Genomic DNA, 27,076 nt, shown 5'->3' with positions numbered 1-27,076 from the left:
TACTCACTCCCTGTCGAGGCTGGCCCGGTTTGCTACACAAACACGGTGGCCCTAGGACCGTGGGGCCATTCCTGCAGACGCCCTCTGGAACTAGCTGCTCTGAACGTGGTGGGGGTGTTGGAGCAGCAGTTTCTCAAAAGTCCACACATAGTTAAGGCTCTGAAAACAGCGCGACGCACAGAAATGATTTCAGATGCTTTTCGGTAGCCACTTTCATGCCAACTCTTTATTTCCATACTAGAAAATCTTTTATTTCCACCTTTAGTGTTCCCCGCTAGCACAGATGACCACAAAACCCAGGCCAGAAACGTTCTGGTCTGTCGTGAACAGTCCAGGAGGCACTTGTTCTGCTGCTGTGGAAGTTGCCCTGACTCGGGGAGGAAGGGACACGCAGGTGGTGTCAGTCTTGCTCAAGTAAACGGGCTGTTTCCCAAACATTGTGACTTGGCTACTGAGTGGGGATACCTGGTTTCATTGGCAATCTTCCAGTATCTCTCTCGCAAAAGGAACGCTGCACTTTTTGGTTGTCTCTGCCGAGTGAAGATCCCCTTTTTATTCCCCAGCACTCTCGTCGGTGCTAAAAAAAAAAGAAGACACAAAGCGATTCAGATGACTTCTGATGGGTCAAGTTAGAACCAGTCTGGATCCAAGATAGGCACTAAATAGAAATGTCTGTGTTTTCTTTTTTCTCCCTGATGCCCAGGCTGGAATGCAGAGAAACAATCATAGCTCACTGCAGCCTCAACCTCCTGGGCTCAGGCGATCCTGCCTCAGCCTCTCCAGCACCACCATGCCTGGTAATTTTTTAGTAAAGACAAGGTCTCATTATGTTGTCCAGGCTTGTCTCAAACTACTGGGCTCAAGCAATCTGTCCTCCTCCGCCTCCCTAAAGTGCTGGGATTATAAGCACAAGCCACCATGCTCAGCCAAATGTCCTCTTACAGTTCCAGGATGCTTGCTCTGAAGTGACAATTTATGGGTTGAAATATTTAAATACCACTGCTCTGCCCAAACACCCAGGTTCCCTGGTGTGTTAATTTCTAGTTTTCTAGTCTGTTAGGAGAAAAACCCAAAACAGTGGCCAGGTGTGGTGGCTGACGCCTGTAATCCCAGTGCTTTGGGAGGCTGAGGCAGGTGGATCACCTGAGGTCAGGAGTTCAAGATCAGCCTGGCCAACATGAGGAAACCCCATCTCTTAAAAATACAAAAACGGCTGGGCGCGGTGGCTCACGCTTGTAATCCCAGCACTTAGGGAGGCCGAGGCGGGCAGATCACGAGGTCAGGAGATCGAGACCACGGTGAAACCCCGTCTCTACTAAAAAATACAAAAAATTAGCCGGGCGTGGTGGCGGGCGCCTGTAGTCCCAGCTACTCGGAGGCTGAGGCAGGAGAATGGCATGAACCCGGGAGGCGGAGCTTGCAGTGAGCCGAGATTGCGCCACTGCACTCCAGCTAGGGCGACAGAGCGAGACTCTGTCTCAAAAAAAAAAAAAAAAAAAATACAAAAACTGGCCGGGCGCATTGGCTCATGCCTGTAATCCCAGCACTTTGGGAGGCCAAAGCAGGCGGATGAAAAGGTTAGGAGTTCAAGACCTGCTTGGATAATATGGTGAAACTTCATCTTTACTAAAAATACAAAAATTATCCAGGCATGGTGGTAGGTGCCTGTGGTCCCAGCTACAGGCAGGGCTAGGGCAGGAGAATCGATAGAAGCCAGGAGGCAGAGGTTGCAGCGAGCTGAGATCGTGCCACTGCACTCCAGCCTGGGCGACTGAGTGAGACTCCACCTCCAAAAAAAAAAAGCACTAAAAGTTTATCTATTTCTTGCAAACTAAGGTTTACATGCTGGGCACCCAGCTCTCTGGTAACTGGGTAGGCAGAGGGCTGGGGGTATCTGGGACAGTTACCCTTGAAAAGGCTTGGGCCTTTCTGAAGAGATAGCGCCTAGTGGGAGCCAGGGTCCTGACCAGCCTCAGGTCCCTGCGTGGGACCTACTCATGGAGTTCAAAGTCCTCCGGGGCTGACGTCCAGCTTGGCAGCACCCACCACCGGTGGTCATTCGCCCCAAGCTGAGGCTGGTGGGGAGCACAGCTGGCAACGACCTGTCAGGGCTGGGCTCTCAGGACATTCTCTGTCCCTGGTGAGACCACCACTAAATGGAAATGTTAAATGGAAAGGAGGCCTTCCCCACCAAAAGGTTCAAGACTGTTTCTTCCACAAGTGAACACAGGCACCGCCAAGTACTACATCAAATGCAGCCCTTACAACAACCCACAAGGAGGTGGCATTATCCCCACTGGACAGGCTTATGAAAAGCTTAGGTGACTTGCCCAACGTGATGCAGCTCATTTCTTTTTTCTTTTTAAGACAGAGTCTCAGCTGGCCATGGTGGCTCACGCCTGTAATCCCAGCAGTTTGGGAGGCCCAGATGCACGGATCACCTGAGGTCGGTAGTTCAAGCCCAGCCTGACCAACATGAAGAAACCCTGTCTCTACTAAAAATACAAAATTAGCCGGGTGTGGTGGCGCATGCCTATAATCCCAGTTAATCGGGAGGCTGAGGCAGGAGAATTGCTTGAACCTGGGAGGTAGAGGTTGCAGTAGGCTGAGATAGCGCCACTGCACTCCAGACTGGGAAACGAGCAAAACTCCATCTCAAAGAAAAAAAAAAAAAAAAGAGTCTCACTCTATCATCCAAGCTGGAGTACAGTGGTGTGATCTTAGCTCATTGCAACCTCCATCTCCCAGGTTCAACCGATTCTCATGCCTCAGTCTCCCAAGTGGCTGGCATTACAGGCATGCGTTACCACGCCCGGCTAATTTGGTATTTTTAGTAGAGACGGGGTTTCTCCATGTTGGCCACGCTGGTCTCAAACTCCTGACCTCAGGTGATCTGTATGCCTTGGCCTCCAAAAGTGCTGGGATCACAGGCATGAGCCACCATGCCCAGCCTGCAGCTCATTTCTTATCACATAAAGCCTCGCGCCTCTCCGCAAAACTGCCATCAGGGATGTCCCCAGAAACCATTTATCACAGGTGCCACGCAGAGGAGAGCTTCCTGTTCTCCTTTTCCCTTTACCTCTTCCTTCTCACCTTGTTCATTCATTCATCTGTATTCCATTCTCACTTTTAAGCTTCACCTTTCAAAGGCCTGTCTTCCCCTATAAGTAATGTATTATAATTCCCACCATTACCATATGCTTCTCCAACCCACCAAACTGCTATCTTCAGTTTATGGTAAGTCCATAAACTAAGAAGAAATGGGACACATTCATTGCGAACTTGGCAGCCCCCCATCCATCCTCACATGAGAGTGCAGATGTTATTCTCTTTGAAGACCAATTTTGTGTTTTAAAGACAAGTCTCACTCTGTTGTCCAGGCTCTTGTGCAGTGGTGCAATCATAGTTCACTGCAGCCTCCAACTCCTGTGCTTAGGTTATCTGCCTGCCTCAGCCTCCCAAGCTGCTGGGACTACAGGCACACACCACCACGCCTAGCTAATCTGTTCATATTTTGTAGAGATGGGGTCTTGCTATGCTGAACAGGCTGGTCTTGAACTCCTGGCCTCAAGCAATCCTCCCACCCTGGCCTCCCAAAGTGCTGGGATTACAGGCATGAGCCACCACGCCTGGCCTGAAGACTTTTAAATGCTGCCAAATTCAAGATGCATTGAAACTCACCTGTATTTGATGAGCCGGCTTTTCACAAGTAATATACAACAGACTGAAATACCTTAAGCTTCTCAGGCTTTGTACCCTTCTATGGAATAATGAGTGTATCCCAAAAGTAAATCCATAATGAGGTCCCGCTTTTCCTTCCTCCTCGGCTATAAAATAGACAAGGAAAAGGCAAGCCAGCCCTTTCCGATTCACTATAGCTGACTCTCCTATTTGCTTTTTGACCATATTTGGGAGGCGGGGGCCTGACTGCTTTCCTACTTCCTAAGCACAACTTAACTTTTCCTAGAAAATTCTCAACGCAACCTACATGGATTAAACCAGCTTCCCCACTTTGTTTCCAATATTCTTACAATCGAAATGGCCAGAATTGGAAAGGCAACCTGAAAAAATAAGGACGGGTACATTATCCCATGAGCCAAACTGCCACTTACACTGTTCAGTCATGAAATCGGCAAAATTCCAGATGAGCTCTCCAACCACGTATTTTCTGCGTTTTTGATCCAGAACCACATGGTACTGCTCTAGCAGACTTTTCTGGTACTCTTCAGTGAACATCAGAGGTGGATCCTGAGATTCAAGGCAAAGAGAATGTAAGAGTCAGAACTGGCAGAATTGTAAACGTTAGATAAAAATAAAGATCTACTTGATGGTGACCAAAATATCTGTCCTCGCAGGGGGCTATAGTGACTGCAGGACTCTCTGATGCTGGGGTAAAGACAGCCAGGAAATGATATAATCCAGAATAAAAAAGGAGGTTAAAAAAAAAAACAACCTTAATGAGCAACTGCTTTATTTATAAACGTAATTTGATATTCGTTTCACATTACTTTTCCACCTCTACCTGCTGGTACAGTCTTAAGGCTAAACTATACTACAGGTAAAAATATGTCTTTCGGTCAGGTGCAGTGGCTCATGTCTGTCATCCCAGCAATTTGGGAGGCCGAGGTGGGAGGACTGCTTGAGCCCAGGTGTTTAAGACCAGCCTGAGCAACATAGCAAGACCCCATCTCTACAAAAAGTACAAAAATTAGCCAAGCCTAGTGGCACACATCTGTGGTCCCAGCTACTTGGGAGGCTGAGGTTGGAGGACTGCTTGAGCCCCAGAGATCAAGCGACAGTGAGCTGTGTTCACACCACTGCACTCCAGCTTGGGTGACACAGTGAGACCCTCTCTCTAATAAATATAAATACATATATATATAAATTAAATTAAACTCAACCAAACCAGGCTGGGCATGGTACCTCAGGTCTGTAATCCCAGCACTTTTGGAGGTCGAGGCAAGAGGATCACTTAAGCCCAGGATTTCAAGACTAGTCTAGGCAACACAGTGAGACCCAGTCTCTACAGAAAGTCAAAATATTAGCCAGGCGTGGTGGCGCACGCCTGCAGTTCAAGCTACTTGGGGGCTAAGCAGGGAGGATTGCTTGAGCCCGAGGTTGAGCAGTGAGCTGTGATTATGCCACTGCACTCCAGCCTGGGCAACAGAGTGAGGCTGTCTCAAAAAAAATTTCTTTAATTAAACTAAATCAATTCAGTTATCCTAGTCATATATCAAGACCTCAGTAGCCATGTGTAGCTAGTGTGTACCATTTCAGACAGTGCAAATATAGAACATTTCCATCATTGCAAGAGTTTGGTTTTTTTTATTTTTTGAAACAAGGTCTCACTCTGTCACCCAGGTGGGAGTACAGTGGTGCAATCATAGCTGAATGCAGCCTCGACCTACTGGGCTCAAACAATCCTCCCACCTCAGCCTCCCAAGTAGCTTGGACTACAAGCACTCATAACCATGCCCAATTAATTTTAAATTTTTTGTATAGAGATGGGGTCTATGTTGCGCAGACTGGTCTCAAACTCCTGGGCTCAAGAGATCCTCTGACCTTGGCCTCCCAAAGTGCTAGCATTCCAGGTGTGAGCCACCATGCCCAGCACTGCAGAGGTTCTATCAGCACTGACCTAGACCCTCTCAAGAGTTTCTTAAGAATTCAGAGCTGGGGCTTGGCACGGTGGCTCATGCCTGTAATCCCAGCACTTTGGGAGGCCAAGGCAGGCGGATCACTTGAGGTCAGGAGTTCAAGGCCAGCCTGACCAACATGGTGAAACCTCATCTCTACTAAAAATACAAAATCAGGTAGGTGTGGTGGCGCATGCCGGTAATCCCAGCTACTCGGGAGGCTGAGGCACGAGAATCGCTTGAACCAAGGAGGTGGACGTTGCAGTGAGCCGAGATCGCGCCACTACACTCCAGCCTAGGCAACAAGAGCGAAACTGTGTCAAAAAAAAAAAAAAAAGAATTCAGAGCTGGTTACCTTTTCAAAGAGGATGAACAAGCGAACATAACCAAGAGCCACTTCCCCGACTTGACTAGTTTGCAGAAGTGGCATTCTGTAAGCACGATAAATTGAAGGGTGCAAACAGAACAGCGCAGTCCACTGTGGGTGGCTGTTCCCTCTGTGTCAACCAGGAGCTGTGACAAACAAGTGTCAGCTGGCTGGGGTGGGAATGAGGGGCTGGATGGGGTTCAGGAATCCACATGAAAAAAAAAACCTCACAAGACAAACCAACATATCTTTGGTGAGGAGGACAAAAAAATGAGGACAGGCTGGGCATGGTGTCTCATGCCTGTATTCCCAGTACTGTGGGAGTCCAAGGCAGGAGAATCACATTAAGGCCAGGAGTTCTAGACCAGCCTGATAGTGAGACTCCATCTTTACAAAAAAATTTAAAAATAGGCTCCACATGGTGGTGCATGCCTGTCGTCCCAGCTACTCAGGAGGCTGAGGCGGAAGAATTGCTTCAGCCCAGGAGTTCAAGGCTGCAGTGAGCTATGATGGCACCACTGTACTCCAGCCTGGGCAACAGAACAAGACCCTGAAAAAAAGAAAAAGAAAAAAAGGCTAGCACAGTGGATCACGCCTGTAATTCCAGCACTTTTGGAGGCCAAGGCAGGAAGATCAATCGAGTTTGAGACCAGCCTGGACAACATAGCAAGACCCTATCTCTAAAAAATAAAAATTAAGAAAAAGGATATTTTAGTTGGTGATTATGGTGCCAACATGGGCATTCCAGGCAGAAGAAACAGCTCAAGCAAGAGCAGGAGAGCAAGTGAGGGCAGTGGAAACAGATCAGTGGCTGGGAGTAAGGGGAGAAGGGGATGACAACCCAGGAGAGAGAAGAGGACACTGAGTGTCCTGACCAGGGGTTAGGGCTTTGTCCTGTGGGCCTGGGGGAGCCAATGACAGGACTCCCGAAATTTTCATCTGTGGCTGGCGCAGAGGCTCACACGTGTAATCCCAGCACTTTGGGAGGCTGAGGCAGGAGATCACTTGAGGCCAGGAGGTCAAGACCAGACTGGGCAACATGGCAAGACCCCATCTCTACAAAAGTAAAAAAATTAGCCAGGCCTGTTGGCATGTGCCTATGGTCCCAGCTACTCAGGAGGCCCAGGTGGGAGGATCACTTGAGCCCAGGAGGTTAAGGCTGCAGTGAGCAGTGATCGTACAGCCTGGGTGACAGAGAGATCCAGTCCCAAAAACAAATACAAATTTGGATTTGTTAGAAAGACTACTTGGGCAAGCGTGATAGGAGGCTATCTGGTAACAAAGCCAGTAAGGAGGCCACCTCTGAGGGCCAGGCGAGTGGGGCAGAGGCCTGGCTGCTGGCGGAGAGGGAACGTGGATGGGGCAGTGGGAGATGAGCCCAAAGCTGAAGCGAGGGGAGCAGTGCAGTGGGCGCAGGGCAGGCCGGGAGAGGCAAGTGACATCTCTGCCCTTAGAGAACACACAAGCAGAAAGCTCAACACTGCTTACCTGGTGAAACCCTGCAATCGTTTCTGCTCCATACTCGCTCTGAATAATGGGCTTCTGATACTTCTTATACCAGTTCTCAAACTGGGTGGCCAGCTGCAGCTGAATCAACTCCAGGTGCCCATAGTCATGATACCAAGAGTAGTAGCTGTTCAAACAGATCACATCCACATACGGAGCCTAGGACCAGAGCGGCAGAGCCCGTTCAGCACCCAGTAGACAGCATGACTCAGCACTCATATACACTGCGGGGGCTCCTCTGGCAGAGAAGGTAAGAAGAGGGATGTAATCCCAGCACTCTGGGAGGCTGAGGCAGAAGGATGGCTTAAGGCCAGGGGTTCAAGACCAGCCTGGGCAACACAGCAAGACCCTAGCTCTACAAAAAATAGTAGTAAAAAAATTAGCAGGGCATGGTGGCTCATGCCTGTAATCCCAGCACATTGGGAGGCCAAGATGGGAGGATCGCTTGATCCCAGGAGTTTGAGACCAGCCTCGGCAACGTCGCAAGACCTCATTTCTACCAAAAAAAAAAAAAAAAAAACCTAGAACAGGAACAGCTGCCTCCTGGGGCTGAGAACATCCAAGTGCACCAATTTAGATCCTGAAATTACCCTGCTCCATAGGCAGGAAACATGGTCACAGAGTGGCCCAAAGGAGGCAGGCCTGTGATTCCGTGCTGATGCTCACAACGTGCGCAGCTGGGAAGGGCTGTGAGAGGCAGAGCAGTTGCCAAGGCGCAGTCCTCAGCCAAAGCCCGGGGCCCCCACCACTGGAAATGACTCCTCTCCAGGCAGCACTCCCATCACTGGGCTTCCCCTCACCTTGCCCTGGAGAAGCGCTCCCACCCGAAGGGCTGATGCAGTCATTCTCACAGAGAAATCTTTTTTTGTTTCATTTTGGAGACAGAATCTCACGCTCTGTCGCCCAGACTAGAATGTTAGTGGTGCCATCTCAGCTCACTGCGACCTCTGCCTCCCACCATCAGGTGCTTCTCATGCCTCAGCCTCCCGAGTAGCTAGGATTACAGGCGTGCGCCACCACGCCCAGCTAATTTTTTGTATTTTTGGTAGAAACAAAGATTCACCAGTTGGCTGGGCTGCTCTTGAACTCCTGACCTCAAGAAATCTGCCTGCCTCGGCCTCCCAAAGTGCTGGGATGATAGGCATAAGCCACCATGCCCGGCTGTCACAGAGAATCTTGAGGCAGCTTTCACGAGGCAGCACTGTGGGCTGTAGAGGGCCTGGAAGAGTCCGTCCTAGGGGCAGGGCAGAGAAGACCGAGTGGGACCACCCCAAGCTTCAGCACAGCGGTGCTCACGGCTGAGCCGCACGGGCTTCTGTGTCCAACTGGCTAGTTTCTAATGCGTCCTGAACACACTTCTTTCTAGTAAAAATGCTGGCCGGGTGCGGTGGCTGACGCCTGTAATCCCTGCACGTTGGGAGGCCAAAGTGGGCAGATCACCTGAGATCAGCAGTTTGAGACCAGCCTGGCTAACGTGGCAAAACCCCATCTCTACTAAAAAATACAAAAATTAGCTGGGTGTGGTGGCATGCACCTGTAATCCCAGCTACTCAGGAGGCTGAGGCAGAATTGCTTGAACCTGGGAGGAGGAGGTTGCAGTGAACTGAGATTGCACCATTTCACTGAAGCCTGGGCAACACAGCAAGACTCCATCTCAAAATAAATAAATAAATAAATAATGCTAATGTCAGCCAGGCACTGTGGCTCATGCCTGTAATTGTAGCACTTTGGGAGGCCAAGGCAGGAGGAGATCCCTTGAGCTGAAGAGTTTGAGACCAGCCTGGGCAACATAGAGAGATCCCACCTCTACAAAAAGATATAAAATTAGCCAGGCACAGTGGTGAAAATCTGGAGTCCCAGCTACTTGGGAGGCTGAGGCAGGAGAAGCCTTCGGGTCAGGAATTCAAGGCTGCAGTGAGCTGTGATCGCACCAGTGCACTCCAATCAGGTCAATAGAGTAAGACCTTTCCTCTACAAAAGAAAAAGAAAAACTTAAGTTCCAACCCTGGACTTACTAAATCAAGATCTCAGAATGCAGAGATCTGGCATTTCATAAAAACTTCCTCTAGAGATTCTCATCAGCCAGGTGTGGGCCAGATGAACTCTAAGCTCCCTAAAACCTTAGACATTTTATAAGTCTATTAAATCAAGGTGCAAAAAATGCCGAGTCCAAACTGAGCAAACAAATCCCATCTCCCTATGCCCAGCCTCCTTGGATTGAGAAAGCCACACTGCCTGGCGAGTAAGCAGGGGGAGAATTCTCATTAACCCAAAGACCATCTGTGAAAACAGACCGGCTGCAGCCGGGGTGTGGTGGCCCCCACCTGTAACCCCAGCCCTTTGGGAGGCCAAGGCAGGAGGATTGCTTGAGCCCAGGAGTTGGAGACCATCCTGGGCAACGTGGCAAGAGCCTGTCTCTATCTTTTTAAGTAAAAAAGAAAATGAAATAAAACCCAGACTGGCAGCGCATGGTTCTTTCCAGCTGTCCCCATGAGCAGGCTTCAGGACGAGCCCAGGCAAAGGCAGAGAGAAGTGGGGTGGGGACTCCCAGGCTCACCGCCTTGTCTGCTGCATAGTTAGAGTTGCTCACAAAGGTCACAGGCCGGAAGGGGTCCAAGGCTTTGGTGTGAGCGATCACCGTCCTGTCCACAAAAGGCAGAAGACACAGGTTCCATCAGTCCAGGAATGGCTCAGACACCCTCCCACCCTCTCTGTCCCATCTTCCACCACCAGAACACGACACGGGGCCAGGCATGATGGTTCACACCTGTAATCCCAGCACTTTGGGAGGCCGAGGAGGGTGGATCACTTGAGGTCAGGAGTTCAAGATCAGCCTGGCCAACATGGTGAAACCCCACCTCTACTACAAATACAAAAATTAGCAGCCAGGTGCAGTGGCTCACGCCTGTAATCCCAGCGCTTTGGGAGGCTGAGGCGGGCAGATCACGAGGTCAGGAGATCGATACCATCCTGGCCAACATGGTGAATCCCCATCTCTACTAAAAATACAAAAAATTAGCCGGGTGTGGTGGCCGGCGCCTATAGTCTGAGCTACTCAGGAGGCTGAGGCAGGAGAATGGCGTGCACCCAAAAGGCGGAGCCTGCAGTGAGCCAAGATCGCGCCACTGCACTCCAGCCTGGGTGACAGAGCAAGACTCTGTCTCAGAAAAAAAAAAAAAAGAAAAAAAGTAGCCATGCATGGTGGCGCACGTCTGTAACCCCAGCTACTCAAGGAGGCTGAGGCACAAGAATCACTTGAACCCGGGAGGTGGAGGTTGCAGTGAGCCAAGATCGTGCCACTGCACTCCAGCCTGGCCCGCAGAGCAAGACCCTGTCTCAAAACAAACCAACAAAAACAAAGGGAAAAAAAAAAAACAAAAAAAAAACAAAGCATAGAGCCGCTGCTTTCTTCCCTAACTTCAGATGTATTTTACGTAAGGGCATATGATCCCCTAGTCCTAGACTGAGCTCTCTAACATCACTCTTTCTCCCCTCATCTCCGAATCCTATCCCCCAAGAGGAGCAGCCACTCTTCCAGGTACACAGAGATGAGGCCACTGGGCTGAATACTGGCAAAAATGAGGTTGACTCCCTGAAACAGCTCTTGAACACAGGAGGTGGATGGATGCAGACTCAGGAGGGATATTTATTAATGCATCAAGCAAACAGGGAGTGCAGGCTGGGAGATAGGCATGGGGCTAGGTGCGAGGTGCTCAGCAGTGACTCAAATCTAAGTCCACAGGTCCTGGGCAGTGGGAGTGGAGACGCATGCACAGAGAAATGGTGCAAGTGCCGGGCAAGGTGGCTCATGCCTAGAATCCCAGCACTTTGGGAGTTTTACTAGAGACCAGGAGTTCAAGACCAGCCTGGGCAACATAGCGAGACCCTGTTTCTACAACAAATGTATAAATTAGGGGCAGGCATGGTGGCTCACGCCTGTAATCCCAACACTTTGGGAAGCCAAGGCGGGTGGATCATGAGGTCAAGAGTTTGAGACCAGCCTGGTCAACATGGTAAAAGTCTATCTCTACAAAAAAAAAATACAAAAAAAACCTAGCTGGGCATGGTGGCACGCACCTGTAATCCCAGCTACTCATGAGGCAGAGGCAGAAGAATTGCTTGAAGCCAGGAGGTAGAGGTTGTAGTGAGCCAAAATTGCACCAATGCTCTCCAGCCTGGGCAACAGAGCAAGACTCCATCTTGGGGAACCAAAAAAAAAAAAAAAATTTAAACTTAGCCTGACATGGCCGCACACACCTGTGATCCCAGCTATTTGGGAGGCTGAGGCAGGCAGATAACCTGAGGTTGGGAGTTCGAGACCAGCCTGACCAACACGGAAAAACCCCATCTCTACTAAAAATACAAATTAGCTGGGCGTGGTGGCGGATGCTTGTAATCCCAGCTACTCGGGAGGCTGAGGCGGGAGAATCACTTGAACCTGGGAGGCAGAGGTTGCAGTGAGCCGAGATTGCACCATTGCACTCCAGCCTGGGCAACAAGAGCAAAACTCCATCTCAAAAAATAAATAAATAAATAAAGAAAGAAAGAAAGAAGAAGAAATGGCCCTTAGAAGGGAAGAAAAACCCAACAAAGGGACTCGTCTGTGCTCAGAGCTCCCGGCACCTGCCTGAGGCCTCCACAGTACAGACTGTTTGTTTTTGTTTTTGAGAGACAAAATCTCACTCTGTAGCACAGGCTGGAGTGCAATGACACGATCTCGGCTCACTGCAACCTCCACCTCCTGTGTTCAAGTGATTCTCCTGCCTCAGCCTCCCAAGCAGCTGGGATTACAGACACCTACCTGTGTTCCACTAATTTTTTTATTTTTGGTAGAGACAGGGTTTCAGTATCTGTTGGGCCAGGCTGGTCTCCAACTCCTGACCTCAGGTGATCCACCCACCTTGGCCTCCCAAAGTGCTGGGATTACAGGCGTGAGCCACTGCACCCGGCCTAGACTGTTGTTGAAGCCTGTTTTCCTCTTCTCTTTCCTCATTCCATTTCTTCTTTCACGCCCTCCCCCATCATTGCTCTGCCCATCCGAAGGCTGTGGCTGGCACAGGTCAGAACAGAACCCCTTAGCCTCAAGTTCCAAACCCACACTCTCCCACAGCCAGGCTCTCAGATGGGAAACTTCAAAGCCTTGTGACAGCCTGGCTGAACTACTCCAGCCTGGGTGGCTCCCTCCAAATCCTGCCTGAGAAAACAGGCATCTCCTCTGTCCACCTCCCAAAGAAGGCTTTCTGTCAGGAACCTGCTCCTGGAAGCCTGTACTTTTCCCCTTTGCAACAAAGGGCCTGTCCACCCAGTCCTGCTGAGCACACCCCTGTGCCCCCCAGCTCTGAATTGTCCTCGGCCCAGGCTGCAACAACTTCTCAGAGCCTTCTGCCTGCTGCAGACTTGGCTCAGCCCAAAGCACTGCATGAAATTGGGGTGTGCTGTATGTCAAGAAGCATTTCTACCACCTCTCCTGCCTCTACTCCAAGTGAAAAATCCAATTCTGAACGCTGAGTTAGAACTGCACGATTGTAAGGAAGAAAAGGGTGCCAGGTGTGGTAGTTCACACTTGTAATCCCAGCACTTTGGGAAGGTGAGGCAGGAGGATCACTAGAGGCCAGGAGTTCCAGGCCAGCCTGGCACACATGGTGAAACCCAGTCTCTAATTAGCTGGGCATGGTGGCTCACACCTGTAATCCCAGCACTCTGGGAGGCCGAGGTAAGTGGATCTCCTGAGGTCAGTAGTCGAAGACCAGCCTGGCCCAAGATAGTGAAACCCCATCTCTACTGAAAAACGCAAAAGTTGGCCAGGTGTGGTAGCTCACGCCTGTAACCCGAGCACTTCAGGAGGCCGAGGCAGGCAGATCACAAGTTCAAGAGATCGAGACCATCCAGGCCAAAATGGTGAAACCCCGTCTCTGCTAAAAATACAAAAATTAGCAGGGTATGCTGGCGCGTGCCTGTAATCCCATCTACTCTGGAGGCTGAGGCAGGAGAATCACTTGAACCTGGGAGGTGAAGGTTGCAGTGAGCAGAGACTGTGCCACTCTCCAGCCTGGCCGCAGAGTGAGACTCCATCTCAAAAAAAGAAAAAATGGAAAACTTAGCTGGGCGTGGTGGCAGGTGCCTGTAATCCCAGCTACTCGGGAGGCTGAGACTGGAGAATCACTTGAACCTGGGAGGCAGAGGTTTCAGTGAGCTGAGATCATGCCCCTGCACTCCAGCCTGGGCAACAGAGGGAAGCTCCGTACCCAAAAACTAAAAAATAAAGCAAAAATTAGCTGGGCGTGATGACACACATCTAGAATCCCAGCTACTTGGAAGGCTGACACAGGAGGATCACCTGAGCCTGGGAAGTCGAGGCTGCAGTGAGCCAAAACTGCACCGCTGCACTCCAACCTGGGCAACCAGAGTAAGAACCCATTTCGAAAAACAAAAACAGGCCCAGCACAGTGGCTCATGGGTGCCTGTAATCCTAGCTACTCAGGAGAATGAGGCAGCAGAATCACTTGAACCCGGGAGGCAGAGGTTGTAGTGAGGGGAGATCACGCCACTGCACTCCAGCCTGGGCGACACAGTGAGACGCTATCTCAAAAATAAAAAATAATAATAATAAAAAGAACAAAAAAGAACACTACAACTTCTGTGGGTAGATATTTGGTCTCCTGAATGTCCCGGTATGGATGGCCTTCCCATTGGGCTGAACGGGAGGCTGATCTTGAACACAGCACACGCCCACCCCAGCCAGCCACCTGCCAGGATCTCCTTCCCAATCTAGCCGAGGGCAGGCAGGGGGAACTCACTTCAAGTAGTAGCCAGCGGATTCTAGGTGGGACGCAGGCTCATTGGCCACAGACCACATCACGACGGCGGGGTGGTTCTTGTCCCTACGCACCACTTCCTCCATCACCCGCATGTGGTGATGCAGAGACACGTTGTTGAAGAACTGCCTGCGGGCCAGGAGGGAAGGGACAGAGGGTCATGGTGCGGCCCGCGGGCTGGGCAGGCAGAGCAGGTGCACGGCGGAGACTCACGGCAGCGCCAGGCCCACGCCGGGACACTCATCGATGACCACAATCCCATGGCGGTCACACATCTGCAGCACTTCCTCTGCGTAGGGGTAGTGGCTGGTGCGGAAGGCGTTGGCACCAAGCCAGCGAAGCAGGTTGAAGTCTTTCACCAGCAGCGGCCAGTCAAAGCCCTTCCCTCGGATCTAGGAGACAACAGAGCAGAGTGACCCCTGTCCCTGTTAAAGCTGCACTTCCTCCGAGAGCCAGGACCCTGGAGAGCCACCCCATGAGCCCCCTCTCCATTTGGAGCCATTTGCCTCATTGCCTTGAGCTGCCCTCAACTGCAGGACGCAGGGAAGGTGAAAGTGGAGGGTGACCAGAAGCAGCCCCCACAAGGACCCAGGAGCCCCGACGCACGTCCGCATCCTCGTGCTTGTTGACGCCGTGGAAATAGAAAGGTTTCCCATTGATGAGGAACTGGCTCTCGGTGACAGCCACAGTGCGGATCCCCACAGGGAGCGTGTAGAAGTCAGACACAGGCCCCAGTGACGTCTGTGCAGTCAGCCGCACCTACGACAGCCAAAGCGCCAGGTGTGAGCACCCTGACAGCCTGAACCCCATCCGGCCTGCCCTCTGGCAGGAGGGCCCCTCGTGCACCCCAGCAGCCGCCTCTGGGCCTGTAAGCAGAGAAACAGCAATCAGAGGCTCTGCCCTTCCCTGGCTTACCCTGGGGACCTGCCCTTCAAAACAGGGCCTTCCCCTTGACCAGACAAGGTGGCTCATGCCTGGAGTTCCCACACTCTGGGAGGCTAAGGCGGGAGGATCACTTGAGTTCAGGAGTTGAAGACCAACCTGGCGACAGACTGAGACCCCATCTCTATAAAAAAAAAAAAATTTCTTTCTTTTGAGACAGTCTCAGACTGTCCCCCAGGCTGGAGTGCAGTGGTGTGATCTCAGCTCACTACAGCCTCTGCCTCCTGAGTTCAAGCAATTCTCCTGCCTCAGCCTCCTGAGTGGCTGGAATTACAGGTGTGCACCACCATGCCCAGAAAATTTTCATATTTTTAGTAGAGATGGGGTTTCACCATGTTGGCCAGGCTGGTCTCGAACTCCTGGCCTCAAGTGATCCACCGACCTCAGCCTCCCAAAATGCTGAGATTACAGGCATGAGCCACTCTGCCCAGCCTACAAAATGTTTTCTTTAATTAGACAGGCATGGTGGCATGTGCCTGTAGTCCCAGCTACTCAGGAGGCCAAGGTAGGAGGATTGCTGCAGGCTGAGAGTTCCAGGCTGCAGTGAGCTGTGATCAGGCCATTGCACTCCAGCCTGGGTGACAGAGTGAGACCATCTCAAAAAAAAAAAGAAAAAAAACCACTGGGCCTCCCACCAAGGGTGAGAAACATCAGAAAGCTCAGAGGACCATGCCTGCCCGTCCACCTGCCTTGGGCTCCTGCTGAAGCCGGGGTCACCAGATGGGGGCAAAAGACCTCCCTTAGGCATGTCCCAAACCACCATTACCTCCAACGAGTACAGATAGGCGGGGCGTTCGTGCATCAGATACGGCCACCAGAGGCTGGCACCCGGCACCTTCAGTTGGCCCTGGGTCACAGACCCGTTTGCCACGACTTTGTTTTCTGCATCCAAAAGACGCACTTCCAACTCGAACAGGTTATTGCCCTTGACAAAGATCTGGTAATTCACCAGCCCTGCAAGAAACAAGAGAGACCAGGGCTGAGGGAGGGACACGACCTGAGTCACACAAACGGGAGTGCCCTGCAGCCACCGCTGCCAGGCAGCCATTTGTTTCTGTTGCTTTTTTTTTTATTTAATTATTTTTTTTTTTGAGATGGAGTCTCACTCTGTCCCCCAGGCTGGAGTGCAGTGGCATGATCTTGGCTCACTGCAACCTCCACCTCCGGGGTTCAGGTGATTCTCCTGCCTCAGCCTCCCAAGTACCTGGGATTATAGATGTGCACCACCACGCTCAGCAAATTTTTATATTTTTAGTAGAGATGGGGTTTTGCCATATTGGCCAGGCTGGTCTCGAACCCCTGACCTCAGGTGATCCACCTGCCTTGGCCTCCCAAAGTGCTGGGATTACAGGTGTGAGCCACCACACCTGTTGCTTTTTTTAATTTAAAAAAAGATTTTTTTGGCCAGGCGCAGTGGTCACACCTGTAATCCCAACACTTGGGGAGGCTGAGGTGGGAGGATCGCTTGAGACCAGGAGTTCAAGACCAGCCTGGGTAACATAGGGAAACCACGTCTTCCCTAAAAATACAAACAATCAGCCGGGCGTGGTGGTGCGTGCCTGCAGCCCCAGCAGCCCCAGCAGCCCCTGCAGCCCCAGCAGCCCCTGCAGCCCCAGCTACTTGGGAGGCTGAAGTGGGAGGATTGCTTGAGCCAGGAGTTCGGGGCTGCAGTGAGCTATGATCTCGAGGCAGGGCAGGTAGTCAAGAAAGTGACCGTGTCCTTTGGACATGCCAACCACGGTGCTGAGATACGTGATGTGTGAACAAGCATGTACAGCTACTGTGCATGTGCACCAAGAGAGCGACCCAGAACATGCTTAGAGTAACACCTCTTCCCAGCTCCTTAGGAATTCATCATGGAAGACTCCCAGAAAGGGAGTTTCCCCAGTAATAATCGGCGCTGTCTCATCCTTACGAGCAGCCTGTCCTGAATTCTCTGTCTCAGGGTAAACTGTGCATTCTGCACTTCATTTTTTTTTGAGATGGGGTGTCGCTCGGTCGCCTAGGCTGGAGTGCAGTGTTGCAATCTCAGCTGACTGCAACCTCCACCTCCCGGGTTCAAGCAATTCTCCCATCTCAACCTCCTGAGTAGCTGGGATTGCAGGCTCACACCACAATGCCCAGCTAATGTTGGCTAAGCTGGTTTGAACTTCTGAGCTCAAGTGATCCACCCACCTCGGCCTCCAAAAGTGCTGGGATTACAGGCATGAGCCACTGCACCCGGGCTGTTCTAAACTTAGCTTCCAAAATACTTTTCCTTGGCAATAAATTGCTCTATGGTGCATTGCCTTTGCCGTGTGATTCTTTTTTAAATTCTTTTTTATTCATTTATTTTATTTATTTTTTCTCAGACAGGGTCTCACTATTTTGCCCAGGCTGGTATCGAACTTTGCAGCTAAAGCGATCCACCCACCTTGGACTCCCAAAGTGCTGGGATGACAGGCATTAGCCACCACACCCAGCCTAAATTCTTTTAAACTTAGAACCGCGGCCCCACAACAGCTGTCAATAATCTCACCACTGCACTCCAGTCTGAGGCAACAGTGCAAGGCCTCATCTCAGAAAGAGAAAAAGATATATCTATTTTTTTATTTTTATTTTTATTTTTGACATGGAGTCTCGCTCTGTCCCCCAGGCTGCAGTGCAGTGATGCAATCTCGGCTCACTGCAAGCTCTGCCTCCCGGGTTCACGCCATTCTCCTGCCTCAGCCTCCCAAGTGGCTGGGACTACAGGCCCCTGCCACCACGCCAGCTAATTTTTTGTATTTTTAGTAGAGATGGAGTTTCACCATGTTAGTCAGGATGGTCTCAATCTCCTGATTTCATGATCCCCCCGCCTTGGCCTCCCAAAGTGCTGGGATTACAGGCATGAGCCACCGCGCCTGCCCTGAAAAAGATATATTTTAAAAAAGAAAAAAACTTAAAACAAAAATTTTTCTTAAATACAGGCTGGGCACCGTGGCTCATTCCTGTAATCCCAGCATTTTGGGAGACTGAGGCGGGTGGATCCCGAAGTCAGGAGTTGAAGCAGCCTGGCCAGCATGGTGAAACCCCATCTCTACTAAAAATATAAAAATTAGATGGGCGTGGTGGCACACACCTGTAATCCCAGTTGCTCAGGAGGCTGAGGCAGGAGAATCGCTTGAACCCGGGAGGCGGAGGTTGCAGTGAGCGAAGATCACGCCATCGCACTCCAGCCTGGACAACAGAGCGAGACTCCATCTCAAAAAAAAAAAAAAAAAAAAAACAGGGTATCCCCCAGGTGGGCACAGTGGCTCACGCCTGTAACCCTTGCATTTTGGCAGGCCGAGGAGGGTGGATTACCTGTGGCTAGGAGTTCAAGACCAGTCAGGCCAACATAGTGAAACCCCATCTCTACTAAAAAAAAAAAAATACAAAAATTTGCCGGGCGTGGTGGCGGGTGCCTGTAATCCCAGCTACTTGGGAGGCTGAGGCAGGAGAATCGCTTGAACCCGGGAGGTGGAGGTTGCAATGAGCCAAGATCACGCCACCGCACTCCAGCCTGAGCAACAGAGCGAGACTCCATCTCAAAAAAAAAAAAAAAACAGGGTATCCCCCAGCTGGGCACAGTGGCTCACACCTGTAACCCTTGCATTTTGGCAGTCGGAGGAGGGTGGATCACCTGAGGTTAGGAGTTCAAGACCAGTCAGGCAAACATAGTGAAACCCCGTCTCTACTAAAAAAAAAAAAATACAAAAATTAGCCGGGCATGGTGGCAGGTGCCTGTAATCCCAGCTACTCGGGAGGCCGAGGCAGGGGAATCGCTTGAACCCAGGAGGCAGAGGTTGCAGTGAGCCGAGATCACACCACTGCCCTCCAGCCTGGTGACAAAGCGAGACTCCATCTCAAAAAAAAAAGGAAAAAAAAGAAAGACAGGGTCTCTGTCTGTTGCCCAGACCAGAGTGCAGTGGCGCGGTCATAGCTCACTGCACCCTTGACCTCCCAGGCTCAAGTGATTCTCCTGCCTCAGCAGCTGGGACTACCGGCACGCATCACCATGCCTGGCTAATTTTTTAATTTTTTGTGGTGATGGCCTTGCTATGTTGCCCAGGCTGCTCTTGAACTACTGGCCTCAAGTGATCCTTCTACCAGGGCCTCCTTGCAAAGTGCTGGATGACAGGCGTAAGCCACCATGCCCGGCTCCCCAGAAGCTGCCTGTTCCTTGAGCATGATGATAGCAAGGGAAGCTGGAGTGAGAGCAGCACCGTGGGGAAGGGACAGGATGGCCACCCTGAGCTGTGTGACCTTAGGCCAGACTCCTCTTCTCCAAGCAACGTCAACCATACGGGTGATTTTGGGAGCCTGTGCCCGCTCAGACAGGCTGGATTTTAGCTTCGTAGGTAGATGGGAATCTGTGAGGGTTTAGAGATGCTGGGACCCCCTTTTTCCTGGGAGAGCTTTCCAAATAGGGAACAAACAGAGCCACCCTGGGCCCCACGGAGGGAGGATCCTACCAGAAGCCCTCACCACTGTCTTGCTCCACGTCGGTGGTGACGGTGATGTCATCGATGTAGGTGGTGGGTGTCGTGTACAGAAGCACAGACCGCTGCAGTCCCGCGTAGTTGAAAAAGTCAAAATATGTGTTCTGGACAAAGTAACCCTTGGGATACCTAGGGTGGGAGGACTGTGGTTCGCTGGGCCCTTGCCCTGGATCCCCGACCTCAGCTCACAGGCCTCCCCGGCCTCCCCAGATCCAGGACCTCCACTCTGCGAAGGCCACCCTGTCCCTAGCAGGATGACCACGGGGTGGGGTGGGAAGGTGGGTGCGTGCAATGGAGGCAGGATGGTACCCACTTGGAGGTGTCAGTCAGGTATTGGATGGTCCCTGGTGGCAGGGTGGTGGGGGTGAGTGTGTTGTTGATGGCGATAGTGATGCGGAGCCGGGAGGCCAGGGGCCCCACCTGGACCAGGTTGCTGATGTCGGCCTCGAAGGGGAGGTAGCCCCCCTCATGCTCTAGCGTGTTGACCCCATTCACCCACTGCAGACACAGAAGATACGAGGAGGGGTTGGCAGGTCAGGGCATGAGAAGAGGCCCTGCTATCAGGCACTGCCTCACATAACCTGCAGCATGGGGCTCCGGGGCCTGCCAGCCAGACGGGAAGAATGACATCCCAATGGGGTAGATCAGGCCACCTATCCCCCTATACGGGGCACAGCCCCCAGGGCAGGGCAGGACCCCCCACCATCCCACCCCAGCAGACACGCTGTGGGTGGCAGCTGGGGGTCCCATGCTGTTCAGCAGCCGTGCCCACCCATCCGCCCTGCCTGCTCCTGGCCGCACTGACCACGATGGCATAGGAGTGGGCACTGCCAATCCTCAGCACCACTCTTGTGCGCAGGTCCTGGGTCCATCGCTCCGGCAGGATCACCTCCCGTTCGTACCACACCCAACCGACAAAATGCCGCAGACGCCAGTCCTGGCTGATGTCGTTGAAGCTGGACGGAACTGGCATGTCCAGGGTGGGGCCTGACTGTGGAGAGAAGGGCCAGGTTCAGCTCCTAGGCCCCCAAAGGGGTCCAGGACCAGTGTGCTGCACAGCTGTGACCCCAGGCCTAGCGCAAGCCCTGACACATAGCAGGGACTCTTGGCAGAACAGACAGAAAACTTGCTAATGACAGGTCAACTGCCAGGGCGGTTTGTGCACCTGGGCCAGTGGGGCAGAAGTTCCTCCTCGGAGTGGATGGGGCCCAGTATCTCCCGAGACAGGAGCGAGCCCAGGGCCACATCCCAGCCAGAGGCCAGAAGGTTCAGACCCGTGACTAAGAGGAAAATGGCCCACTGCCTGGCACAGGGAGAAACTCTGGTTGGGGGGATGGGGAGAGCTTTGCTTATGACACTGTGAGTGGGGTGCACACTGGCACCCAGCCCCCTCCTCTCTCCCTCCTGTACTTAATGCCGCAAAGTCAGAAAAAGAGGACGTAGACCAGGCAAAAGCGGCCCAGACCTCACCCGGTTCCACTTCTCTGCTGACCACATCCAAGTCAGGAGGGGAACAGGGGTGGCATCCTCAGCCTGATGTCACGTCCTGTCCTCTACGCGAACCTTGAAAACCAAGGGACTTCCTGCCTCAGGAGAGCTGACCTCAGGACATCTAAACTGTCACCTCCTCCCAATCCCGGGGCCCAGCTCTGTGCAGTGCATGCCACTGTGGCCAGAGGAGTGTGTGGGTGGCTCATGCCAGTAATCAGTGCTTTAGGAGGTCAACGTGGGAGGATGGATTGAGGCCAGGAGTTCAAGACCAGCCTGGGTAAATAGTGAGACCCTATGTCTTTAAAAAAAAAAAAAAAAGTTTTTCTTTTCTTTTTTTTTTTTTTTTTTTTGAGACGTAGTCTCACTATGTCGCCCAGGTTGGAGTGCAGTGGCATCCTGATCTCAGCTCACTGCAACCTCTACTCCCGGGTTCAAGCAATTGTCCTGACTTAGCCTCCCAAGTAGCTGGGATTACAGGCATGAATCATCACACTTGGCTAATTTTTATATTTTTAGTAGAGATGAAGTTTCACCCTGTTATGTTGGCCAGCCTGGTCTCAAACTCCTGGCCTCAGGTGATTCGCCCGCCTCCGCCTCCCAAAGTGCTGGGATTACAGGTGTGGGCCACCAAGCCCAGATAATTTTTTTTTTTTTTTTAATTAGCCAGGCGTGGTGGCACCAGCTAAATTGCAAGGCTGGGGCGGGAGAATTGCTTGAGCTCAGAAGTTAGGCGCCACTCCGCTCTAGCCTGGGAGACAGGTGCAAACCCAGTCTCAAAAAATATTTTTTTAATTAAAAATAAATATTGAAAGGAAGGACACTGCAGACTCAGCCTTCACCTCGGGAAGGGGCTCGGCAGAAGCCTTTTTTCTCCTCCTGCCTAATCCGCCCCGGCCCTCTAGGGGGCTCCCGTTCCCCCGTCCCCCAACCCGGCGCCCCCAAGCCCGCTGACCTTTAACCTCCTGCGGGCCCCCAGCTCGGAGACGGCCAGGGGAAGGAGCCTGCAGGGGGCCCGGGATCCCCCACTCCCACCGCCGGGCTTTCAGTCGCCTCCCGGCCCTGCCCCGAGATCGCACCTCCCGCAGCGGCCGCCGGTACCACTGCTCCTCGAAGCCCCGGCGTCGGTTGTCGGAGAAGTCGGCGCGGAAGCTCCAGAGGCCGTCCAGCTCCTTGCGCTCCCGCGACGGGCTCTCCTGGGGGTACAGCATCCCGCCCTGCAGCCCCAGCGCGCAGCCCCACAACAGCGGCCCAAGCGCCGCCCAGGCAACCGCCGACCCCCGGGCCATGCTTCCCGGTCCCCGGCTCCCGCGCTCCCCCACTCCCCGGCTCCCGCGCTCCCCCACTCCCCGGCTCCCGCGCTCCCCAGCTCGGCCACCGTCTGCGGCGCTATGAAAAGCGCGGGAGGTGCCCGTAGGGCTGGTCGCGTGACGCGCCGGTGTCGTGATGCGTCTGAAGCCATGCGCGCCATCTTGGTTCAGGACGAGTGCCAGGCGTGGAGGGGCGGGGCCGGGCACTGCCCGGTGGGGCTTGCGGCTGGAACCCCAGGCTAGGCCTTTGGGGAAACGAGACCCTCACACTCAGCCCCAGCCAATAAGGGCGAGGTCTGCTCCCCACCCCGACCCAGGCTGGACGATCCAGGGCCGCAGACCAGAACAGAACCCCTGAGATCGGTGGGATCCCCCTGTTTCTTCAAGGAGCACCTCCACTTGCTTTTCCCAGCAGGAATTCAAGGAGGCCCCAGGGGAGCCTCTTCCATGCCTGTCTGATGCAGCCTCTTGCAGGGATGCACGTCCTTGGGATGCGGCCATAGCCTTGACCCTGGGCTTCTGGAGCCCTGACCTTAACCCAGGGGCCAAGAGCTCCCTCTTGGTTTGCAGGCACATAAAGATGCAGGGAGAGAGGCCAGGTGCACTTTGGGAACCCGAGGGGGGCAGATCACTTGAGGCCAGGAGTTCAAGACCAGCCTGGCCAACACATAGTGAAACCCCGTCCCTATTTTGTAAAAATACAAAAAAAAAAAAGAAAAAGAATTAGCGGGGTGTGATGGTGCGTGCCTGTAATCCCAGCTACTCAGGAAGCTGAGGTAGGAGAATCGCTTGAACCTGGGAGGCAAAGGCTGCAGTGAGCCGAGATCACACCACTGCACTCCAGCCTGGGCCACAGAGCGAGACTCTGTCTCAAAAAAAAAAAAAAATTGCAGGGAAAGGGTGCCTGCAGGCACCATTTACTCCAGTAGGGAAGGCACTGCATGGGTAGAGGAGGAGATCTGGAGACAGCAAAGGAGACATAGATTTATGGAGGAGACTTTCATACAGGGACGGTGCAGTGGCCATTGCTGGACATGAGAACCACTACCATTTGTAAAAAGCATGCAGCTTACATAACATTTTCAACTAGCATCCTCGACCTGTTACTGGTGGAGTTCTGGGTGGTGAATCCCCACACATCAGCAACAATCTCAATTCTTGCCTCCTCAGAAGAAAGAATTGCACTGAGGGGCATGAGGCAGAAAGCCAGAGGGAGGCAAGTTGCAGAGCAGTAGTAAAAGTTTATTAAAAAGCAGGCCAGTGCCGGGCGTAATGGCTCACGCCTGTAATCCCAACACTTTGGGAGACGGAGGTGGTCAGATCACGAGGTCAGGGGTTTGAGACCAGCCTGGCCAATATGATGAAACCCCGTCTCTACTAAAAAATTAGCTGGGCATGGTGGCTTGTGCCTGTAGTCCCAGCTACTCGGGAGGCTGAGGCAGGAGAATCAATTGAACCCGGGAGGCAGAGGTTGCAGTCAGCTGAGATCGTACCATTGTGCTACAGCCTGGCGACAGAGCAAGACTCAGTCTAAAAAAAAAAAAAAAAAAAAAAAAAAAACAACAACAACAAAAAAAAAACAGGCCGGGCGCAGAGGCTCAGGCCTGTAACTCCAAACTCCAGCAGTTTGGGAGGCCAAGGCAGGAGGATCAGGATCACTTGATGTCAGGAGTTTGAGACCAACCTGGCCAACATGGAGAAACCCCATCTCTACTAAAAATACAAAAATTAGCCAGGTGTGGTGGCAGGCACCTGTAATCCCAACTATTCGGGAGGCTGAGGCAGGAGAAATGCTTGAACCCAGGAGGCAGAGGTTGCAGTGAGCTGTGATCACGCCACCGCACTCCAGCCTGGGCTACAGAGTGAGATGCCATTTCAGGAAAAAAAAAAATTATTAAAAAACTTTAGAACAGGAAGGAAAGAAGGAAAGTACAACTTGGAAGAGGGCCAAGTGGGTGATCTAAGAAACCAAGTGCCTTGGCCGGGCGCTGTGGCTCACGCCTGTCATCCCAGCACTTTGGGAGGCCGAAGCGGGCAGATCACCTGAGGTTGGGAGTTCGAGACCAGCCTGACCAATATGGAGAAACCCCCATCTCTACTAAAAATACAAAATTAGCTGGGTATGGTGGCACATGTCTGTAATCCCAGCTAATCGGGAAGGCTGAGGCGGGAGAATCGCCTGAACCTGGGAGGCGGAGATTGCAGTGAGCCGAGATCGCGCCATCGTACTCCAGCCTGGGCAACAAGAGTGAAACTCCTACTCAAAAAAAAAAAAAAGAAGAAAAAAGAAAAAAGAAAACAAGTGCCCAGCTTGACCTCTTGACTCAGGGTTGCATAGATTGGCATTCTTCCAGGATCTTGCCACTCCTGATTCCTTAGTTGGGGCTCTGAACATACATTCTTCTTAGACCATAAAGTCATTCACAGGGTGCACAACAGCTACGGATGTCAGGTGCCTCTGCCATACAAAGGGAGCCCTCATGTCCTAGGAACCTGGCCTGGACACAATTGTTTGTATGATTACTCCCCCACCCACTTTTTTCATGCTAAGTCCACCTTCTGAAAATGGACCTCAATACTGGAAATGGAGTCCCCAGCGTAGTGAAAATAAATACATTATGGGAACTGACAAGGCCTAAAGTCTTTTACCCAAATGTCTACATGGTTTTTTTTCATATTTTCTTTTTTTAAATTTGACTTTTATATTTCATTAGTGAAATGTTGACATGCTTAAATTAGAATACAGTTCACTGTTTATGAGGCAGCTTTAGGCCAAATTTAACAAAAGTAAGAAAAAGTAGGATGCAGACGTTTATACAGTATGTAAAAATCAGTAATTCAGGCCAGGGGCAGTGGCTCACGCCTATAATCCCAGCACTTTGGGAGGCTGAGGCGGGCAGATCACCTGAGGTCAGGAGTTCAAGACCAGTCGGGCCAACAAGGTAAAGCACCATCTCTACTAAAAATACAAAAATTAGCCAGGCATTGTGGCCGGTGCCTCTAATCACAGCTACTAGAGAAGCTGAGGCAGGAGAATCACTTGAACCTGGGAGGTGGAGGTCACAGTAAGCCAAGATCACACCACTGCACTCCAGCCTGGGGGAACACAGCAAGACTCTGTCTCAAAAAATTTAAAAAAAAGAAAAGAAAAGAAAAAAGAGTGAGAATCACTAACTGCCACGAGAATGGCACCAAGCCATTCATGAGGGACCTGCCCCTATGACCTAAACACCTCCCACAAGGCCCCACTTCCAACATTGAGAATCAAATTTCTTTTTCTTTTTTTTTCTTTTTTTTTTTTGAGACAGAGTTTCGCTCTTGTTGCCCCGACTGGAGTGCAATGGCGCTATCTTGGCTCACAGCAACCTCCGCCTCCCAGTTTCAAGCAATTCTCCTGCCTCAGCCTCCCGAGTAGCTGGGATTACAGGCATGCTTGCCCGGCTAATTTTGTATTTTTAGTAGAGACGGGGTTTCTCCATGTTGAGGCTGGTCTCGAACTCCTGACCTCAGGTGATCCGCCTGCCTTGGCCTCCCAAAGTGCTGGGATTACAGGCGTGAGCCACTGGGCCCAGCGGGGAATCAAATTTCAACACAAACAAACCATAACCAAACCACAGGATAGGGACTATTATTATTACCATTTCTCAAATGTGGAAACTGAGACACATGAAGGTTCAGTAACTCTTCTAACACCACAGAGCTAGTAAGATGCAGAACTGGGAATTTGACCTAATCAATCTGTTTCCAAGTGTTTATGCTGTCACTCTAAATCACTCTGCCATACCATCTCGCAAAGACTTCTTTTTCTTGAGAAAGTGTCTTGCACTGTCACCCAGGCTGCATCACAGTTTACTGTAGCCTCGACTACCTGGGCTCAGATGATCCTCCTGCCTTAGCCTCCCAAGTAGCTGGGACTACAGACACATGCCATCGCGCCCAGCTAATTTTTTTTTAAATTTTTATTTATGTATTTTATTTTTTTGAGATGGAGTCTCACTCTGTCACCCAGGCTGGAGTACATTGGAACAATCTCAGCTCACTGCAACCTCCGCCTCTCAGGTTCAAGTGATTCTCCTTCCTCAGCTTCCTGAAGAGCTGGAATTACAGGTGCGTCACCATGCCTGGCTAATTTTTGTATTTTTAGTAGAGACGGGGTTTCACCATGTTGGCCAGGCTGGTCTTGAACTCCTGACCTCAGGTGATCTGCCTGCCTCGGCCTCCCAAAGTGCTGGGATTACAGGTGTGAGCCTTCAGGCCCGACCTTACGCCCAGCTAATTTTTAAAACATTTTGTTGGCCAGGTGTGGTGGCTCACGCCTGTAATCCTAGCACTTTGGGAGGCCAAGGCGGGTGGATCACTTAAGGTCAGGAGTTCAAGACCAGCCTGGCCAACATGGCAAAAGCCCATCTCCACTAAAAATACAAAAATTAGCCGAGTGTGGTAGTGCACACCTGTAATCCCAGCTAATCGGGAGGCAGAGGAAGGAGAATTGCTTGAACCTGGGAGCTGG

General features: G+C 51.8%; 1 protein-coding gene across 5 annotated transcripts; it reads right to left on the bottom strand.

The window, feature by feature from the left end:
* Nucleotides 1–197: 197 nt before the first annotated feature.
* GUSB (glucuronidase beta) lies at nucleotides 198–22,843 on the bottom strand. Of its 5 annotated transcripts, XM_055292973.2 has the most exons (13): nucleotides 22,579–22,595; nucleotides 22,336–22,546; nucleotides 20,574–20,759; nucleotides 20,082–20,266; nucleotides 19,755–19,897; nucleotides 16,033–16,220; nucleotides 14,931–15,083; nucleotides 14,538–14,716; nucleotides 14,307–14,453; nucleotides 10,067–10,151; nucleotides 7,492–7,668; nucleotides 4,113–4,248; nucleotides 198–577 (listed from the first exon to the last, which is right to left on the bottom strand). In XM_055292973.2, exons 2-13 carry the CDS (start codon nucleotides 22,543–22,545, stop codon nucleotides 411–413), a joined length of 1,956 nt encoding a protein of 651 aa, XP_055148948.2. In that variant the 5' UTR covers nucleotide 22,546; nucleotides 22,579–22,595; the 3' UTR covers nucleotides 198–410. The 5 variants fall into 5 exon arrangements, with proteins under 5 accessions (XP_055148948.2, XP_063502433.1, XP_055148952.1 ...); XM_063646363.1 differs by having other exon boundaries at nucleotides 22,336–22,643; XM_063646364.1 differs by lacking the exons at nucleotides 198–577; nucleotides 4,113–4,248; nucleotides 7,492–7,668 and adding an exon at nucleotides 11,587–11,708 and having other exon boundaries at nucleotides 22,579–22,843.
* Nucleotides 22,844–27,076: the final 4,233 nt, after the last annotated feature.

The sequence above is a fragment of the Symphalangus syndactylus genome, chromosome 9 (genome assembly GCF_028878055.3).
Source record: "Symphalangus syndactylus isolate Jambi chromosome 9, NHGRI_mSymSyn1-v2.1_pri, whole genome shotgun sequence".
NCBI classification, from domain to species: domain Eukaryota; kingdom Metazoa; phylum Chordata; class Mammalia; order Primates; family Hylobatidae; genus Symphalangus; species Symphalangus syndactylus.
The sequence above is the reverse complement of the archived record's forward strand: the minus strand, read 5'-3'. Positions and strand labels throughout refer to the sequence as shown.